The 21,482-nt window shown below is 39.5% G+C and overlaps 1 protein-coding gene across 1 annotated transcript in view; it reads left to right on the top strand.

The window, feature by feature from the left end:
- LOC146695404 (protocadherin-15-like) overlaps window positions 1-21,482 on the top strand; it is a 224,604-nt gene that overhangs the window by 70,864 nt on the left and 132,258 nt on the right. The window contains exons 2-4 of the mRNA XM_085477537.1: window positions 745-863; window positions 17,746-17,760; window positions 19,516-19,581. Coding sequence (XP_085333663.1) covers window positions 773-863; window positions 17,746-17,760; window positions 19,516-19,581 — 172 coding nt within the window. The 5' untranslated portion in view covers window positions 745-772. The remainder of the gene's footprint in view (window positions 1-744; window positions 864-17,745; window positions 17,761-19,515; window positions 19,582-21,482) is intronic.

The following is a 21,482-nucleotide window of genomic DNA, read 5'->3' as shown; positions in this document are numbered from 1 at the left end:
GGAGTGAATGCTGTTTGCTGTGGTACGGTGCGCGAGTGGCACAACAAGGCTCAACATATAATCTGTAGGCACTGCTTTGCTTGTAATTTCCACTAGATCCAGAATATGTGTATTTACTTTAAATCCCCCAGTAGTCCACGCACCATCATAATATATTGAGCTCATGTTGTCTGTACTGCAGTTTGTAATATTTGTGATACAACACGGGGGCTTCTTTTTCATCCAGTGTGCAGTGTTAGGCTATTAGATGCTACATGATTTTCTTTTTCTTCTTCATGTGTAAAAAGTATTCACTCTCTGTAGAGTAAGGTGCTTTAAAAGGTTGGTGGTTTGCTCCATGAAGTAGAATGAAGGAAGAAGGTCAGCTTAAAGCGATAGGAGAGGGAATAAATTCCATTAAATGAAAGTTGTAAAAGCTGAAGATGAAATGAGGCAAGCTTTTAAAACACCACTCTTATAGTGACACAGTATTCTAAGTACATTAAAAGCATGTTTGTATTTAGTTTTCCTTGAAATTCTTATGTTAGTCATAGCAGTTTGCCTCTACTTCAGTAATGTTTTACGTGGATGCTGTATTGGGTAACAAGATCAACTGCTTGGGAAAGGAGTGCCCTGTGTTTGTACATATATTGATATACATATGTATGTTAGGCTATGGGTCGGTCTCAGCTGTGCATTTAAGTAACTTAGAGACTGACTGACCAAATGAATGAAAAACTATTTCTGGTGATTTGTTTTGTGCAGGTGGGCAAGCAATAAGGCTTGACGGAAGATGCGACGGGGGTGGTGGCTCGTCAGATGGCTGGGGACAGGAATGGCAATCCTCTCTTTGCTAACCCACAGCTGGGGCCAGAACACAGAAGGTATGAGCAGCCAGCACTAAGGCCATCACTCCTCCTTTTCAGTTAACTGTAGCTGACTCGTCAGTGGACACTTGTAATGTGTGAAAGGCAATGTTTTGGGTTTTTTTGCTACAACAGACCTGCATTGTTAGAAAAAAATTTCCACAGCTACATCACGCTAATTATTATAAAGTATGTGGTAACCTGAGGCGTTAATTGTTTTCAAAGGTTATTATTTAGAAAGAGGATGCTCATTAAGTTCACTGATCATGCTAACATTTTTTGCCTTGTAGTTAAATGCTCAGGTTTATTAGAAAGGTGGTTTTTGTAGTTTCTACTCACTGAGTTTGTAGCAGGTGCTAGTCAAAAGTGATTTCCAGCTGTATAAAATCGGCATGTCTTTAAACATAACGGTTAAAGGAAGCAGCACATACAGACATGCTTCAAATCCCGACTGTGTTGCAATATTGCAATTCAGGTCAACTTTAAGGTGCTGTACTTGAAGCAAATTCCCTTTTTCCCAACTCCGTTTCCTTCTTCGTTTCATCCTGTACCTGCTTCCCAGGCTTTCTTGACAAGAAATTTTTATTAATATAAAAGCATTTCATATAAGAGTATATTTGAATTCAGATTTTCTTGGATTTATGTGATATCTTTTTAGCACAGAAGAGAAGAGAGATGACATCCTTTATGACTCGCTGAACCTTTGAAGGTGAACCTTGTGGTTTCCTTGTTGGATGAGTTCACACTGAGGCTTCAACCGCATTTAATAGATCGGTGTTGGTATGTGTAGTGATGAAACTGTTGACCCAAAGCATAACAGCTGGGGAATATCCTTGTGGGATATGGTTTTGTGGATAATTTCTTTTATTATATTGGCTATTGTACACAAACATACTATTGATTTAAACCGTATTGATTTATAAACATCTCATACAGTGTTGGTGAACATACGGTACAAATAGTGCTTTAGGTTCAGTGACCTTGAGGTAAATTAAACTATGCTTCAGGAAACATGTTTGCTTGAGGACATTTGCTCTATGATGCTCTTTTATCCCTCCCAGTATTCAAACATTACAGTGTGCTGCAGTGAGGTTAGTTATTGGTGGAGTTATTTTAAAGAAATACACTGCTTAGCCCAGCCAAATTTTTTCATCATGCCAACCCAGTAAAGTAGTAAAGCAATAAAATTAAATGTTCAGCCAATGAAAAATAGCACAGAAAATACCAGTACTGTTTTAGTTGGGCAGCTTAGAACCTCCCTGCAAAGTTGCCCACCCCTTACTCTTTCTTCTATAAACACAGAGCTCTGCAGCAGGAACCCTTCGCTGTGCAGAGTGATCTTTTGTTTCTCAAACTGCACATTCTGGCATATCGAAAGACAATGTAAATTCTGATTTCTATATAAAATTGAACATATTTGTGGCATAACTCTTAATTTTACTGTGGTTAAGTTTTGTGTATGCCACTTCCTGATATATATATATATATATATATGAACAGGTCTAACTAACAAAGCAACTGCTGAGTGTATATATTAATGCTAAAATAGTTTGCCCTTTCTGGTTATTAGAATTTCTCAGGATTTAATGCTCTGGTTCTAAACGTTAGGCTGTGCATTTGTGAGTTTCAGAGAAATCAACCCATATACCCATCACATCTCATTGTGTCAGACCTTGTGTGCTTAAAAGTTTTGTCTATGAACTCCAGGTGTGTTAAGGTAAAGAAGGGATATGCCACTACTTCCAGTAACCAGTGGAATCTCTGTATGATTCAACACGGTCTTTGATGTCCACCTACAAACTTATTGTCCATAGCTGCTACTTAAATAGTTAAGTTGGTGCTAACATATTATCAATTAGAAAACAATATTATACAATAAAAACAGTTGTCAGTAATGTTCTATAGTAAAGCTCTAAATTGTTTACTCATAAGTTAAAACATGTCCACTGAGACAAGTGCAGGACAGTCATGATTGTTTAATTAATCATTAAAGCCAGGCCTTCAATTGCAGCTCCGGATTTGCACAGAGTAATGATACCTTACTCTGTTTGCATCAATACTGAGGACACAGCCCTCACAGAGGATTTGTGCTTGCATTCTGTCTGAGCTCCACATGTTGATCGACCCCATACGGTGTGAGCTGGAAAGCTGCAGGTTAGGGCCATACAGGAAAGTCGATGGAAATATGTAATGTGTGTTAAAGCAGCAAAATTTTGCAATGTTTGTCCAACTTTCAGGGCTAGAAGGGCTTAGAAGCAAGCTACAGCAAGCATAAACCTGACACATTACAATGATCTGCGCTGAATATGAAGACTGACCATGTCAGACTTTTTATGCTGATTATCGATGTGGTTGCAGCCTGTAATTTGAGTGGCAGCAGACAGAAATAATTATGAGGCTCAAAAACGATCTCTGATTAGACCATAGTCTGTGAACTGAATTATCCACTGTGTCATAGTTGAAACAGCCGGTGAGACTGAATGTTTACGAACTGTTGTGGTTTTGAAGGGTAAGGGTAAACGTGGGTGCTGTTGTTTCCTCCCTTTGCCACTCACTGTCATCCAGGGATGCTCTTGATTTGAGCAGGGATTTCCACCTCCCTCAACAGCACATCTCTCATCTTCTCACTCATAAATCTTCTTACTCTGCCCACCTCAAGGCGCCCTTGGTATTTGACTCTGTCAGTGTGTTTGTTCTCTATCAAATGAAAACAGCAACCAGAGCTTTTTTTTTTAATGGCATCAAGCTGTAAGGAGATGTGTGCACTTCCTGTGGATGCCACACTGGCTTTCAAGCAAAGAGATATTATAATACTTAGTCTTTTAAGTAATATGAATGAGGACTTTGTGAGAGAAAATAAGTCTGGCTTTAAAAAAATGCTTTTCTTCTCTAATGAATTAATTGATTTAATGAATGCATTCATGCAGGGACCTGTTAAAGTATACAGTTTATTCAACAACAAAAAACATTAACTTATTTGTTATTGTGTCATTTTCCTCTAATTAACTTATAGCTCATTCTCTGTGGAAAAAAATAACTGTTGTGCTAATAATTTCAAACTCTGCCAAATCTGTAATTGCCTTTTAGTTTCAGTTAATGGAGAACTGAATTTCTGTTTTGTTTTTTCCCTCTGTATTCTGTCCCTTAATTCCTGTCCTTAACAGATTTGCTGTTTTCATTTTTAATTAATAATCCTCTCTCCCATGTACCATCCCTTCATGTTCTCCTCCTTACCTTGCAGCATCAGGCTCTCACTTTGCCGTGCTTTTGGTTCAATGTTTTCTCCTGGCAGAAAATCTCTTCACTATTTATATGCAGGTAAACCATGCAGTGCTCCTCATGTATGTCAATTGTTCCCTTGCAGCAGGTTAATGATAATGAAAGGTCAAACTTTAGTCCTACCACAGTGGCCAGACTGTCCAGTCATACAAACAAATCCCTCTGTCACTAAATCCAGATGTTGAGTACCATGTCAGAATATGTGTGGTGAAGTTTGGACTACTTAATATGTGCTATGTGACATCAGCCTACATTCTTCACTCCTACAGTTTGCATCTTTATGCCTGTTAGCCTCTCTTTCCTTCTCTTCCCATCTGCACATCCATTTTGACCCACAATTGTTTGTCTATTTTTGGAATTGTCTGATTAGGACCCAGATGTGCAGACTGTGACTGGCTGCGGCAGAGGATTGTGGAATGGGGAAGCGTTGGACTGAACGGGGGGGAGGGGTTATAATCTGCTTGCCAGTAGGTTGTAATCAGGCTCCGGGTAGGACAAGAAGCGTGATTGGGGGGGAGTGGGGGCCCTCTTGTTAAGATGGCTCCTGCGCTGCCCAGGACAGGCTCATCCTAAAGCTCAGTATGTGAACACGTGTGTCTGGTGAACTGTTCACTGGGAGCGTGATTGCAACCTTTACCGTGCTGTCTGTGTGGTTAACCTCACACAGACACAGAGGGGCAGCAAGGGGGTGGGGGAGAAACTAAAGAAGAGTAGGGGAGGAAGTCTCTGAAAGGGATTACACATCAGTAAAGTAATCCCCTTCTCTCTTACATTGTAAGCCACTAATGAATTTGATGATGCTGCAGGAATTCATTTCAGTTTCTGAGTTTCATCTTCACATTTACAATAACTACTACAGTCAATTTTTTTTTTTTACCACATCTTTCCACATGTGATCGTTTAAAGTTAGAACATCAAATTAATTAAACAGAGAGACCCACAGAGACACACCACTAATGATTTTTAAGGAAAAAAAGAGACTGAAATTGAGATTGACAATGATTGAACCAGAATGGGAACAATGCAAATAGCACAGTCTGTCTCAACATACTATAAACTTAGCTGTGTGTGTGTGTGCGTGTGTGTATGTGTCCCCTTCCCCCCCTCTCATGTATGACAATCCGATTGTTCAGTCTGATGTCACTAGCCGTGTCTGGACCTAAACTCCGCTGCAGGTCCATATATCAAACGATCACTATGGCATTACTGAGAGTTGAAAAACTGTCTAAAGTCTTTCATCTTTAATAAAATGATCAGCGTTCTGCTCTACCAGGTGTAACAATTGAGTTTAACATCCAGGCATCCATGAAAACGGAATTTATGACATTTAACGGAGTTAGAAGTTAGCAGGGAGTTAGCTCGCTAGCTTCTATCTAAATACAATATAGCATGTCCTGACTGCGGGGTTTTGGAAACAAATTAAAACGTACAGCTCTGTTATCACTTCCAACATAAATGAAGACAGAAAACTAAACAGCAGTGACGTTTGTAGGGTTACTGAAGTTTGGCTAGCTGGTATATAATGATGTGCTACGTGACCGCTAGCGACACAGCTATGTTAGCATAATATAAAAAAGCTAACTTTTTTTTCCACTCGATAAAAGTTAACGTGAGTGTTCTCGGTGGTCAGGAACAAATGTAATCGCATGGCAGGATGCTGTAAAAGGACCAAACTTCAGCCAGGAGAACAACTGAGATAATCCATCCATAATACGAGGTTAGTCATTCATATACTGCTGCATAGGCTGGGCTGTAGCTACATCCTAAGGTTTTAAAAACTGAGCTTAAATAAATGATTAGCGGTCAGTGTTGGGGAGTAACGGAATACATGTACCGCCGTTACGTATTTAGAATACAAAATATGAGTAACTGTATTCCGTTACAGTTACCGTTTAAAAAGGTGGTATTCAGAATACAGTTACTTTGTTGAAATAAATGGAATACACTGGGGTACTTTCCTGTTTCATTTTGTCGCGGGTCAGGACTGTTTGGGTTTTGTTTGACAGCTAACTTCTTTTGTTCCAGGCGGCAGCGTTACGGTTGCCATGGTTACAGGGCGACGCTCTCTCTCTCTGCGACTGTGTGTTTCCTGGGTGAGAGAGCGCCTTTTCGTTGTTGTTGTTGTTGTTGTGCTAAGCTAACAGGCAGAATGCTACAAGCATAGCTCTAAAGAATGTAGCATCATGTTCAGTGTAGTCCGTGCTGCTGGGAGAATGGACTGCCATACACGTTATGTGTCTGTGAGCGCTAGGAGGGAGAAAAAGGGGAGTGGAAAGGTACGAGCAGTCATCGAGCAAAAACGGGAGCTGGAAGCATGTAAATATAATAATAACCACTGCAGCCAAGAAGATATGGAACGCCAGGACTGCCATAATGAATTAATTAAATACACCATTAAATAATTAATTAAATGTAGCAATAATTAATTAAAATTGGAATTAATTAATTAAATAAATAGTTATGACACATGTAATTAATTAATTATTGACACATTTAATTAATTATTTATGTATTTCACATTTTAATTAATTATTGACACATTTAATTAATTAATTATTGACACATTTAATTAATTATTTATGTATTTCACATTTTAATTAATTATTGACACATTTCATTAATTATTGACACATTTAATTAATTATTTAATGATATATTTATTTATTTCATTTTGGCAGTCCTGACGCCTGGCTCTCATCATGAAATAATTTTATCTGTCAGCCTCACCCATCAAACTCAGGGGGCGGGGTTAACGCTGATCGAGTCAAAACCATTGCTTTGGCCTGGTGGCCATTGTTTCTAGCACACAACAACCGGCATGTGGAAGCTAACAGAACTGAGCTTTGAAAAACCCTGTTTGTGTGTTACCAAATACCGTTTTAATATTTTTTTAGCCGAGAATGTAGTGGTTTAATCTTCATGTGTCTGGTCGGTTTGTCAAGATACAGCCTCTTTGCAAAAGTGTTTCGATGATTTCGGAGATGTCTGCCCAGTCTCACGGCAAAGCGTGGGATAGACCCGCTCGCCTCGCAAGCAATCCCACCGACAAAGCACAGGCCCCGGTACACAGCTGTAGTAACCCCCGCTGACTTCTTTTACTGAGGTTATATTTATCGATGTTTTATTTCCTGATGTTCTTATGTGTCCTACGTGTTTCAGTCGCCAATTCTGAATTATAACTAACATTAAAAACATGTTTAAGGAGGAGAGAGAGCAAATAAATCTGTTTAACATCTGATCTTTGGGTTTTTGTTCAGTAATCAGCGTGACCTGTGTATAAACACATAAAAGAGATAACGTTGGTGTTTCCGTCATGTAGTAACTGCTGGCTTTAACTGTACAAAGGTTGTTCGACACTATGAAACACATACAGACTTCATGATGTTCGGCTAATATTTTTATTGTGAATATTAATCATGCTGACCTCGCTCTGTACACCACGCAGCGAGGTCAGCATATCCACGATATCCTCAGCTCCATGAGTTAACACAAAGTTTCCCAGCTGACTATCTAACTGCCAACTATTCCAGAGACGTGAAAATATACAGCATAAAGAAAAGTGTAAGAGACTCAGCAGCAGATTAGAATAACAGTTATACATTTAATAAATCACCAAATGAATCCAAGAAACGAGCAAACCTGTTCCGACAATTTGAATTTGTATTCCCTCAGCTGCAGACTCGCTGCTGTTTAAATGTTTGAAAAGGAAGATTAGATATAAAAAACGTCAAACATAGACTCAGTCTGCCTTCACATTTGATATGAGGCCAGCACGTATAGTGGCCTCAGCAGGCTATTACTGAAATACACGTGCTATATCATAAACTATGATATAAACAGGGAGGTCCTATTAACATGTTTAGTTTTAAAGGACACCTTCCTGCCTTTAGTCTCATTCATGAGCAGTATTCGTTTTCTTCTAACATCCAGAAGTCTGCACAATGTGTTTCATAGTTTGTAACAAGCCTTTGACAGGTAAACATAACATGACCGAAAAAGCAAAAAAAAAGCAAAAAAAAAGAGAGAGAGTGTTGACATAAGAAGAGAAAATTCTCTCAATTATGGAGACAGACAAATGGTTCATTTATGTTTGATGTGTGTTTATTCCTCCCTAAATATCGTCGGTGAAGTTCGCCATGCATGTCAGATTTTCCTGCGCATTTTTATACCTCTGCCAACAGAGAGAGAAAAAAAATCACATTCTAACAGACAGCTGGTGCTTAGAATACAGTTGAATAACTATTAAAAAACAGATGATATTTAGATGATAGTTCAGTCTAACACATGTGCCAGTGAACCATTAAACGTCTGTGAAACTATGCAGTTATGAAACGTAACTTTAACCTCAGCCAAACCGATTTGCTCAGTTGTAAATAAAACAGCGAAGTAAACGTGACCCGACAGACAGAACCTGAGTGAATGAAGTCCAGCGTTTAACCACTGAGAGCTAAAACTCAGCTGAGGTTTGAAAGCTGTGTGCCGGTGATTGGACATCAGCCGCTGATAAAGCTGTTCGCCTATAAAGTGCTCTGTAAGGAAACGAGCTCCAGCAGCTCTGCGCTCGGGGAAAACACTATATTTACTTATCTTGTGCAGAAAAATGCGCTGACATTGCGTTATATCGAGCACCGGCTGCCCAGTTAAACTGTGACTATCACCAGGTAACTAGGCGTGTTTCTTGAATTAGCAGCAGGTGTTAAACAGCTGACAGATGAGGAGGAGGATGCATGCAGGTAAACTGAGGGTCTGTTGAGCTGATCGCTGGTTTCGTGAGAAAAATGTCAGCTCGTTCTTTATGTTACAGAAGCACAGAGACACAAGACCAGGCGGAAAGAGACGATCGTTCGGTGAAAATGAGAATCTGCGAATGCAACATGTGGAACACGGAGAGTGGAATATGTAAACAAACCGGTTAACGTAACCCCCTCGGTGCACTCTGCATGCTAACTGTTAGCAGAGCTAGTGAAATCTCTGAAAACATCTGAGCACTTTTGCAAACATGTTCTATGTTGACAACCTGACCAGACATACGTCGCGACATTCGCGGCTAAAACACTGTTAAAAGTGTAGCTGGTGACAGAAAAACGGGGTATTTTAAAACTACACCACCACCATTGCTGCTTGTGATTTGATCTGCATTCTGGGATAACTGGCTGCCCCAAGTCTACACAAGCAATCGATTTTCTAGGATCGACCTGTTTTGACTTACTTTGCACGGCAACCAATCAAATGTTAGAGAAGCTGCATGGGCAGCGTTAACCCCGCCCCCTGAGTTTGATGGGTGAGGCTGACAGATAAAATTATTTCATGACGAGAGCCAGGCGTCAGGACTGCCAAAATGAAATAAATAAATATATCATTAAATAATTAATTAAATGTGTCAATAATTAATGAAATGTGTCAATAATTAATTAAAATGTGAAATACATAAATAATTAATTAAATGTGTCAATAATTAATTAATTAAATGTGTCAATAATTAATTAAAATGTGAAATACATAAATAATTAATTAAATGTGTCAATAATTAATTAATTACATGTGTCATAACTATTTATTTAATTAATTAATTCCAATTTTAATTAATTATTGCCACATTTAATTAATTATTTAATGGTGTATTTAATTAATTCATTATGGCAGTCCTGGCGTTCCATACACCACCATCAACTTTGCTAAATTGCTAATGAAAAACATTGGTCAGGCAGCTGTGATTGAGCAGCAGTGTCGATCCAACTATTTTCACGGTTGTTGTGGTCGTGATAATTTTGTGAGGCCACATCGAAAGGGCTCGGATGGTTCTACAGGTTGTGCCTCCATCGCTTGTGTCCAGATCACACGCTGCACTGCCGTGCTACGCCGTCTTTTTCGCTGACATTTGTGTTTGCGCGTGCGCAGTGTGGCAAACTGCGGTGACACCCTCACGACCAAGCGATTGATGATCGGGAGCTGGTCGTGAGGTGTCAATCGCTTCTCGTTACCCCACGTATACTATACGATGCACGACGCACGATGAAGGCCAAAATCGGGCCGATCGCCAAAACGATCGCACGACTCAAAATCGGCTCAAAATGGGCCAAAAATCGCACAGTGTGAGCCCAGCATTAGTCAGAGGTCCCTTTACTACAGTTCGGAGTCGCGGACCTTCAGTAATAGTAATAAATCACACAGCAATAGTACATTCACGTTGTTGTAAAAAGCATGATAATATTGTAGCGGGTCAGGGCTGTTCGGGGTTCTGCTTGTACAGTTATGTTTTGTGTATGTTGCCATGGTGACGGGTGACGCCCTCTCGTTGCGACGGTGTGTCCTTCCGGGGTCAGAGGGCGCCCTATGTGTGTTGTGGTTGCCACGCTGAGCAGTTAGCTAGTGGCAGTGTGTTCTTCTGCAAATGTAATAAACGGCTGTGCTCCCTGGCTAGCTCACGGGAAGCAAGACCAAACGATACCTCTGTCTCCTCCTTGTCTGAACTCGCCACAATATATTAAGTAATCCAAAGTATTCAGAATACGTTACTGTCATTGAGTAACGTAACGGAATAGGTTACAGAATACATTTTGGGGCATGTATTCTGTATTCTGTAATGGAATACATTTTAAAAGTAACCTTCCCAACACTGTTAGCGGTAATAAAAGCCGAGGGAGGTCAACAGTGATCACTGACTGTTTTAGGAGCTTTTTGAGATCAAATAGAAGAAAATACATAACATTAAGCATGTCAACAACACAAACGCCATATTAAACGCAGACTACTTTAGGCCCGGAAGTAGGATTCGTTGCGTCATCACTGAACAACCGGATAGTGAATGGATAAATGTATATGGAGCACACAGGATTCCCTGGATTCACAGATTCTCAACTGTTGTTTTGTAATCCTTAAATACATGAATAAATATTAATTACATGAGTAAACACATAAATAAATGTCTGGGAAATAAATCTTTAGAACTGTTAGTTTTACTTTCTGCCGCTGCTGTTGGTTGGTGTGAAATGCAATCTGGGATGCACTGCTGTGCCAAATTCGCACAGAGACACTGCCCGAACTATAACCACACCCCATTCGTTTGCATAATGCATGATTAGAAAAAAGAAGCTTCAGGAAATAAAAGTCTGCAGTTGCTCTAAATGACACCACGTAGTTATAATAAAAACAGCATGAAAAATATGTTGAGCTTCTCTGTAAAGACTTGTTGAACTGGAGTATATATGCGTGAAAAAGCAAGACAACCATGCTAAGAGCATTAGTGAATACATCTGAAATCAGTTTCCCACTGATGGTGTTTGCTCATTAAAAACTGCACTGAAGAGCAGATGGCAAGTCAGAATTTTCTGTATGTAAAATGAAGCATATCTACCTGAAAACAGTGCATTGTGCAGTGGTGTAAAGCTTTATCTTGTTACAACTGATGTGTGTTTTTAAAGCTAAATGTTGGTTCTAAACTCAGGGCTTTTTGACTATTTGACTATTAACAAATATAACAGCACACAATTCGAATCAAGGCATTGATCGTAAAATATTAATTGATCTTATAGATTACCGTTTAGCATCAAGAGCCAATTTAGGCTTTGATAGCGAGCCTTTGTGGACAACTGTCCTTAACCCTTTAAGATATAACACAGAATTCTCATCTGCATATGCAGCCATTTCCTGGCAGACATGTAAGGAACTGGATAGCTACCCTCTGCCCTCTGACCATCTTTTTCGAAGCCCAACTGGACCTGTTTCAGAATTCCCCACTGGACATGGATCTGTGCAAAATAAACTCCGCCAATCCAACTGGGAAATTAAAACCGTGTCCATGTTTGCTCTGTCTCTACTCATCCCTGCCCTGGGCTCTCTGCCACCCCAGGGATTAGTCATGACTCTAACCTCCAACCTTGAAGTTTTTCTAAATGGATTTTGGTCAAACCGGAGATCAGCCGACATTCCTCCCTCAGAGAGCCTACTGGTGTTGTGTCTGAAAGATGAGGGGGGAAAAAAAAATATGGAAAATACAAGAAATTATGTCATCAAGATTTTCCTGTTAGAATAACTTTCCATAGGCTGTGTTAGACATTTTCTTATCACACAGAGCCTGATATTTATATGAAAGTGGGGAAGCGTTCATGATTATGTACGGACATATGGTACAAGTCATTTTATGATAAGAGAAGCTTTGTGTTGAGTTGGCTGTTTGCCATCCATCTACAGGATGAGAGATGAGTTCCAACTTTCCTCTCTTTTGCTTTTGCCCTTTCTCATTCACCCCCCCCCCCTCCCCCCGTCCCTTTTTTTTTGATCCCATGCTTATTTTGACAGTTTTTAATGAGTGCCAACATCTAGAGAGGGCAAATACAGTTCACTCCAGTTTGTGAAACCATTTGCATTTCTTAGTTATTTAAATAAGATACTTCTTATCCTTTGTATGTTTGTTACAAATGTCTACGGTATTGATTGAGACAGCACGGCCCTCCTGGACCACATGCTTGTTAGGTTAGTTGTCCTTTAAAGTCTGTTTTCTGAGATATCCACTCCCTTGGAGCAGCAGTTTGATTTATTGGTTGCTAAAAAGCTGCATTTGGAGATGAAGCCACGGGAAAGCACAGGCTGTTGGAGGGGTGGCAGGTAAAAAATGCCTTCTGAAACTATATGTCAGTGAGCAAAATTCATATCATTATAGATATGGTGCTCCAGCAATGTAGTAAGCTGCCTTAAAAAGGCTTGAATTGCTTAAAAGATTGTCAGAAGACCGTCTGATTATTAAAATAACATTGAAAGAAATGTGTACAGGAGAAAAACATACTACGTATATACTATGTCTAGTATTATCTACTTGTAGTACGAGGAGTGCAGACATTCCCTTAACAAGCCCTAAATAATCCAGTGTGCCATCACGAATTTTAACTTTGATTTATTTAACCATTATGACTATTTAAAAATCCTGAAAAGTTAAGCGGATGGTGTTTGTTCAGATAAAACCTATAATCTCATATTTCATGACTTTTCATAGCATGGCTTTATTTATCATATAGTGAATTTTGGGTAGTGGGGGGGTTACCACTTATATCTGTAACTGTCTTTTTGGAGTCTTTTATGACCCTTATTGAAATCTGTATAAAATACTATGCTCAGCATTTGCAGCATACCTGGTTGCCTAGTAACAGATATTGTTTACACACATCTTGGTTTAAAGACTGCATAAGCCAGAGCTGATAAGTGAATATATCGGGGATTGTAGTTAGATTTAAATAATTACTGCAGGGCTGAAGGGGTCGCTGATGGGATGTTGTGACAGTGAAGAGCAGGGCAGAGTGTGTGACAGGTCGAGTGGAGAACCAGGCAGGTTGCTAGCGGGGGAACCATAGCTGAACTGAGTGGAGAGCCCAGTGTAGTGTACTAATCCAAGCAAATAAAGAGTGAAATGTGGCTGCAAACTGGGGCGGGCCAGTGTGGACACTCAATGAGAGAGAGGCTGCAAGTCCAGTGTAGAGGAGGCAGATGTGGATGAGAAGACAAACTTGAACTCTTCTACTTAACAAAAAAAATTAGCAGGGTGGTGCAGTGGTGAGCGCTGTCGCCTCACAGCAAGAAGGTCCTGAGTTCAAATCCAGTCAGAGGCCTTTCTGGTTAGAGTCTGCATGTTTTCCCCATGACTATGCGGTTCTCCCCCGGTCTACCACCAATCTTAGTGGTGATTCTAAATTAACTATAGGTGTGGATTTAAACACGGATGGTTGTCCCTTGACAAATTGGTGCCCTGTCCAAAAATTACATCCACTTTTAACTTTTCCATAACATTCTTCTTTTACAGTAGTAGTGTTGCTGTGACCTTTATGATATGTAATCAAAACAATATAAAACAATTGTAAAACTAAAATCTCTAAAACCTAATGTTGAACATTGATTTCTGTCAAAGCTTACAAAAAATAGTTATTTAAAAAATGACTTCTTTGCTCTCACTGCTGCTGTTGCAGGATGGCATTAAAATCTAGGTGATTTAAAGTGCTGGTGGTCCTGGTTTTAAAATACAAAAATGTCAGGCTCAAAGCACTTAATGTTTTCATTTACATTGTCTGAAGAATTCTCAACTCTCTGCTCCTTTGTTAAATGTTATCTTCTAGCTGGGAAAGGACTTTTTTGTTCAATTTCAAGCATTTTGCAAGTTGATTGAGGCTTGCTTGCAATCATTTTTTTCCAACTGACTTTCTTTAAGACGAGCAGTAATCATTTCGTAATTGATGTTTTACGGCTTTGAGTCAACATTGTTAGGTTGATTAGTGAGAAGATCTCTTTAGGTGAGAGCAAATTACCCCAAGGTCAAAATTAGAAGATTTTGATTGTCTGTGGATTACACTTCTGAAGTGTACAGTGCCCCAGTTTCCTTCAGTGATTGAATGCTGTTTGCTGCATTTGTCTCATCTTTATGAATCTTAAAACTCCATAGCCACCCAATAATCATTTCATTTGGAAAGCAGATTTTTGAGTCATGATTTTTTTTCTTGTTAGATTTACTGATATAACCTCTTACTGTTACCTGTTAATAAAAAATGATGATGAGAGCAATAACACAAATTAAAATGTACAGTTCTTTCATCGAAATAAACATTTGCAGTACTACATCGGTATGTCAACCAGCCAAACCTACCTAATCCTGTTTTTGACTGTTGGTCTGCTGAATTGCCAGTGAATACTTATTATATTCAAAATAGATGTAAATCATCATATCAGTAAATCTGTGAATTAACTTTAGAAACAAAATGAATACTTTGTGTCTCTTGGCGTAGCTTCAGCGTAGGCCATTATGCCTTTTGTACATAAAATTTTTCAACACAGCAAGAGAGGTGGGAACAAATATGTCTGCACTTTGTCCATCTCGGGAGCTTAAGCTGATTCTGATTGCATTATTCAGTGCTGCTAAAAGCACTTTTCAGTCTTTCTTTACAAATCAAGTGAATGAAGTGGAGTATGCTGTTTTCACACAATCTTTACACATGAAATTTCCATGCCAGCATGTGTGGTTGTGCATACAGCATGACATCGTTACTGGACATTCTCTTGAAATTTTCTCACAACTATTCCTGATGGTGTGACTCAAATATCCCACTTTCTTTACTTTACCTGTACATAGAGAAGTGAAGCTGATAAACAGAAGTGGAGCTAAAAAAAAAAACCAGTCCTTTCATCTACTGACGTATGACACTACATCACTGACTTCCTCATTCACTTTCGATTTGTATTGGCCGTTGCCTACAGCTCTTTTCAATGTGTGTGCATAGGCTTTCTATTATTAAATCTGGTTAAAAATACACAAAGACTGCCTAAGAGCGTTAACTGACTTCAGATATCAGATCTCATGCTGCTGCCTATCGCTCTTTTTCAGCTTTGCAATCAACTGTATCGTTTGCTCCAACTTTTCTGCTCTGTTTTGCTTTTGAATTGTTTCCTATTTTTATTGCTTGAATGGTCTTCATAAGACAACATTCACAGCTCGCAGAATATTTACACTTTGATCCTTATCTGTTTTCTTCCCTATAGCTGTACACGTCACATATGTGTAGCGTCATTTCGCTCCTGTATACAATCCTATTGTTTTTTTCCCCCATAGCATTGCATAAAAACTTGCCCTTTCCTTGCAGTGTAAAACAGACTTCCTTCTGCACACACAAACACACACACACACACACACACACACACACACACACACAAAAATCTTTTCTATTCTACTTTTAGGATGGGGGCAGGTCAGATTGTTAGATGAATGCATAAGTAGTTTTCTGATGGTGTTTACTTATTTTCTATATTTGTGTTTGTTATGGTCTGCCCATTTTACCCTGCATTATTATTTTGAATGCCGCAGGAAAGCACAGACTGGGGATTTTTGGTGATGCCTTTTAGCATATTCTTTTACAAATCCAAAGAGCCACAGTAAAGTGAATTGGCCAGAAAATGTCTTTTATATTCTTTCATTCTGCTGGGAGGATTTTTCGATGGGAGGAAAGCCTGACGTAAAGCGTCATTAGAAAATATCACCCGCTGCTAAAAGGTGTAAATGTGGCAAGAAGTTGGGATCATTTCCATTTTGTAGTGAACACGACAGTGAGCACACTTTGCTGCTTTGGGTTTGTGTGTGTTTGTATTCGTATCCATTTGAGTGCAGCATTACGGTTGTGCTTTGATCGCAACATAGGAAAGTTATCACTGCAAATGGAGGTGCTATTCTTTATCTCTGCTTGGTTCTGCCTTTTGTCTTCAAACCAGACTCTTCACATCTTTTCTCTCCCACTGCCGCAACTACCACTTAAAGCTACACATGCGCGCGCTCACACGGCCGTGCACCCGGCTAAACACTGCTCGAACACACATATGCAAAACTAACAAAACAGACTGCCTATGATCCCTTAAAGAGCTTCTCAAAATGAGTGCAAGTAACTTTTATTATGCACGCTTGCACACACATGCATACACATGCATACACACGCATGCACGCGGTCACACTCTTCTACTTCTACTTCACACAGAGTATATTCTCTCAGAGCAGATTTGCATACTGATTTTGATGTTGCTTGTTGTTTATGTCTCAGATTGCGTGGTGTGACCCAGTTGCTCTGTTCATTTTGTCGCTATTAAAGGAAATCCTATTTTTTCAGCCGAAAGGTGCAGGTTTCCTAATTGCTATAAACTCATGGAACTTTAAAATTTACTCGTCAGTACATCTCGTGAATTAGCTGTGCAACATCGGGATGGTTTAATAACTGTGAGGAATTTTAGATTAGAAAATGTAGTCTATGCCTTTTAACATAGTGTCTCTTACTGACAATAGCTCTTCACTTTGACAGTAAAGGACCAAAGCAAAGATGTTTTACATGGATGCAAATTCTAGCCCCAGATAAAACGTTAATAAAATTTAGATTAGAGAGCACAAGAAACTGAAAATGCGGTTATTTGCATAAAATATCCCCTCTTCTAGCCTCAGGTTTTCATTGCTATTTAATTGCTAATTATTGTGTGTATCTACAGTTTAAAAATGCAACAACATCACATTCAGGTTTTTATCACTGATTAATGTGCACTTTCAAATACGACATTAGTAAAGGCTCATGGGTATGCATATTTAATAAGAAAACTATCCTGGCAACAGGTGCATAGTTGCACAACTGAAGTCAAGCAGAAGGTGGGTGTGAAACATTAGAGTGCTGACTGTTGATGTGGTGTCATTATTTCCATCTCTGATTACATGTAATGTCAGACGACACCACCTGAAAGCAAGCTGCTTCAGATTCAATGAATAACAAGATGGAGGCCATTTAAAAGAAGGATAGAAAGATGTTTTGAGTAACTAGTAAAAGGCTTCTGCTGACCTTCTTTTTCTCTTTCACAAGCACAGAATTTATACTTTAACTTGATTTCATTTTTCCTGCATACAACATTTCTCAAAACAGTCAGCTGCTGGCAGAAAGAATAGATCGACTGGCCATTTCTCCAAAAACTGTGAGGGGTTTGCTAATACCCACAATTTTGAGAGGTCTCTTGAGTTTATATTCCATTAAACTGCCTCTCTTCAGCCCTGTTTTCTAATATCTCTTCCTATTTTATGATGATATTTTTTTCTATTTCTTCTATTTCTAACCTCTGACTCCTTCAGACTGGCACTATGAGGGTAAGAGGGCAATCATCTGTTGTCTGTTTTCCTTTTGTATTTTAACATTCCCATATTCTCCCTTTTTGCCATTTCTCTCTACCTCTTCTATGAATGACATTTAATCCTGAACTTTCCTTACATTGGCTGTGGAGAGCGTTGCCTTGCAGCACCTATTCATCTGGGCTAGACGTTTTCCTTTCTCCTGTCTCCACCTCTCCTGCTGCCCCATCTGCTGTTGTCTGTCAAGCTGCCATTACCTGTGTCCCATGTGCTCGTACCATCTAGCTGCTGTGACCTCCATCTGTGAAGCCATTCTCGTCAGTGCTCTGCTTATGATGTTGCCACATGCTTTCACCACCCTGCTTGTCTGGTGTCACTATCGCACAGTCCATTGCTGCTGATGGTTCTGTGGCAGCAGTCATTGATGCCACCTGTTGTAAAATGATACATCAGCATGACAGCATCTGTGTGACACTGAGAGAAAATGTTGACATTCATTTCCTTACAGCTGCGAAATATGAACAGTGTCAGGGTTTTTTTTTTATCAATTAATTTGCAATTTTAGCATAATTCTGTGACATACCATATATGAGCACTTTATTTATGATTACTACTGTGACTACTGTACATGTAAATGTATTGCTGTCACTAGGAGTGATGATACCACTGTAATTTCAGCATTTATTTTTCTTCATGAAATCTAAATCTTTAGACATTATTTGAAAATATAATACACTGCTCAAAAAAAGTTAAAGGAACACTTTGAAAACACATCAAATTACAGTAGGCAAAACAAATCATGCTGGATATCTGTACTGATATGCACTGGGTAATGTGTGCTGTCATGAAACTGATCAACCTCACAGGGCTAAATTCAAAGAGACCTCGAAAATCAAAGTGAAAAAAATGGTGTTCTGTCAAAATTTAATTGGATTAACTTAAACATGTCCCCCTATTCTATATAGAACTGCAGGGTTTGAGCACAGCGCTCACTAGAGGATGTGAGGCCCTCAGAGAGATTCATACCAGTGGCCTGCTGGAGTGCTAATTTTGTAGTGCTCATCCTCTGCAAAGGAGCAGATACTGGTCATGCAGAAGGGTTAAGGACCTTCTAGGGCCTGTCCACCTCTCCTGTCTCTTAGAATCTCTTGTTGGAGTTGGACTACCTGTGCAACCTCTATAGGGTCCAGGTATTGCCTCATGCTAACAGTAGTGACACTGACCCTAGCCAAATTGAAAATTAGTTAAAATACAGTTAAAAGATGAGGAGGGGAAAATGCCTCCCCCTTTAAAACCATTCCCATTTTGGGGTTTGTCTCATTGTTGCCCCTCTAGTGCACCTGTTGTTAATGCCATTAACACTAAAGCTGCTGAAACTGATTAACAACCCCCTCTGCTACTTAACTGATTAAGTTAACTGATTGAGTTGATGATGGTAAATGGCCTGTATTTGTATAGCGCTTTACTAGTCCCTAAGGACCCCAAAGCGCTTTACACATCCAGTCATCCACCCATTCATACACACATTCACACACTGGTGATGATGAAGTAAATTAAACTGACTAAGTGTTCCTTGAATGTTTTTTTTGTTTGTTTGTTCTTTTGAGCAGTGTATATATGAAATGATTATATTCCCAGTTTGGTAAGACTGCTATCTCTGCTTTAGGTGTTCACTATTGTTCTTTATCATTGTGTCATTCTGGTGATGTAACCAGAATTAAATGAATATCATATGCAGACATAGTTTTTAATTTTTTTTTCTTGCATACGCAGAGTGTAAGCTGTCCCGGCCTGGTCCCCCTGCAACCATAGTCACTGTTGACGAGGAGAGCCCAAATGGTACGTGCCAGTTTCACGCCTATGTTTCTGTCTGTATTCCCACGTCACAATGTATTCCAATGTATGGTAATTGCTACTGCACTTAAACGTTGTGTATTGCACTGTTGGGATTTGGTACAGAGTGTTTTTTGTCATGAATACATAGATTGGTACTTATATAGCGCAAGCTAAATAAGCCTCATTCAGCCAGTCATACACTCAAGCACTATTTTCTATGCCAAAGTGCTTTTATTATAATATAATTTTTCATCTAGTGTGGACTTGTATTTATGGTAAATGGTTCTTATATAGTGCTTTTCTACTTAATCTGAGCACTGCTGCTGAGCAGTGCTTTACACAACTTGTACATTGACCCAAGCACTTCCTATCTAAAATTCACACACGCATTCATACGCAGGGTTAGTAGCTTTCCCAAGGACATTTGGCACGTAGACTGGAGCAGACTGGGATCGAACTGCCAACTTTCCAGTTAGTAGGTGGCCTGCTCTACCACATGAGCTACAGCCACAGTTGATGGCACTTGATACTGATAGTTGGTTATAAGAGATGTTATGTCTAAGATGTCATAATTTTTATTGTGCTTTAAATTAAAGATCGGTTCCCTGCGTTTTCGATGTGTACTTTGCTACTGTTCTCCCAGGGTGAATCAGAAATATGCCTGTGTGTGTGCATCTGAATGAATACAGATGGTGTTTGGCATACAGACGTGATGTGGGGCTCCATTAATGAGTTGTCTGCTCCCTGCACAGGTTGTATTTTGTATAGCTGTGCTTCAGCAGTACACAAATCACTGAACCATAGATCAGACATGCAGCGTTTGAGTGGGTCAGGTGAAACTGTTCAGCTCCTCCCCTTCTTTTCTCCCTTCATCTTCTCTCTGGCCTCTCCGTTAACTGTTTCTACGTTATAGCAGTCTCTATTTTTTGTGAGTGTTTGCCGTCTGGATTTTGCTCATGATGAGTATGTCTTTACATGTAAATATGTGCCTGCATGTGATAACTGTTACTTGGGAGGTGCTATATGTTCACTGAGGGAATGAGAAATGCTTTTCCCTAAATGGAGCAGGTGTGTCTTTGTCTCACTCATCTCTCCCTGCAGATATTAGTACTGCAGGTTAACAGAGTTTAATGAGCAGCTCTCAGTACAGATGGCATCCAGAGCTTATTTATACAGTCAAAATACAATTTCACAGATGCTCCACTTACAGAGTACACTGTATGCACTCTGGGCACTGTTTTTGTTTTTGTTTGTTTTTTGTTGCCTGTGTATCTTACAGAGAGGAATCATATGTTCATAAATGCATGCACATTATGTGAATATTTGTATCCCGAGAGTACAAATGACTGTCTCTGTGTCAGATCAGGTCACCTATTCATCAGTGCAATAAAAAAAACAATTCAGGCCGTCATAGTGTCTCACCTACTCCTTCCTGTGTGTGTGTGTGTGTGTGTGTGTGTGTGTGTATGCAGCTGTGATTTGGGGCTTTGATCGATTGCTGGGGGAATTTGTGAGATGGAGGTAGCCAAGCCTGTATCCGAAAGCCTCTCTCGCCCCACATGTGCCTATGCACTGTGTGAGGGATTTGCACTAATCTTCCTCATAAAGCTCTCATTTACCTGGGATATGGGTCTCTTCTGGCTCCACCATCCTTTTATTTATCTCTCTGTAATGAAACAGGCAGAGCCCATCCTCACCATAATGGAATGTAAAACAGGAAACCTGCCGTTATTGACCAAAGCAATTATCCATCTAAATGTGTTTCATTTCTTCTCTTCTGTCACACAGAAACCATACAAATGGCACATAATAAGATCCCATCTCTTCGGAGCATTTGCCTTTACATTCATTCATGTGTGTGAATGGGAAAGCAAACAACATAATCACTCTTCTGTCTGACTTTG

The sequence above is a fragment of the Copadichromis virginalis genome, linkage group LG13 (genome assembly GCF_057382275.1).
Source record: "Copadichromis virginalis isolate Kocher_CV1m ecotype Utaka linkage group LG13, C_Virginalis_male_GT1.1, whole genome shotgun sequence".
In the NCBI taxonomy this organism is placed as follows: Eukaryota; Metazoa; Chordata; class Actinopteri; order Cichliformes; family Cichlidae; genus Copadichromis; species Copadichromis virginalis.
This window is presented reverse-complemented; position numbering and strand designations above follow the sequence as displayed.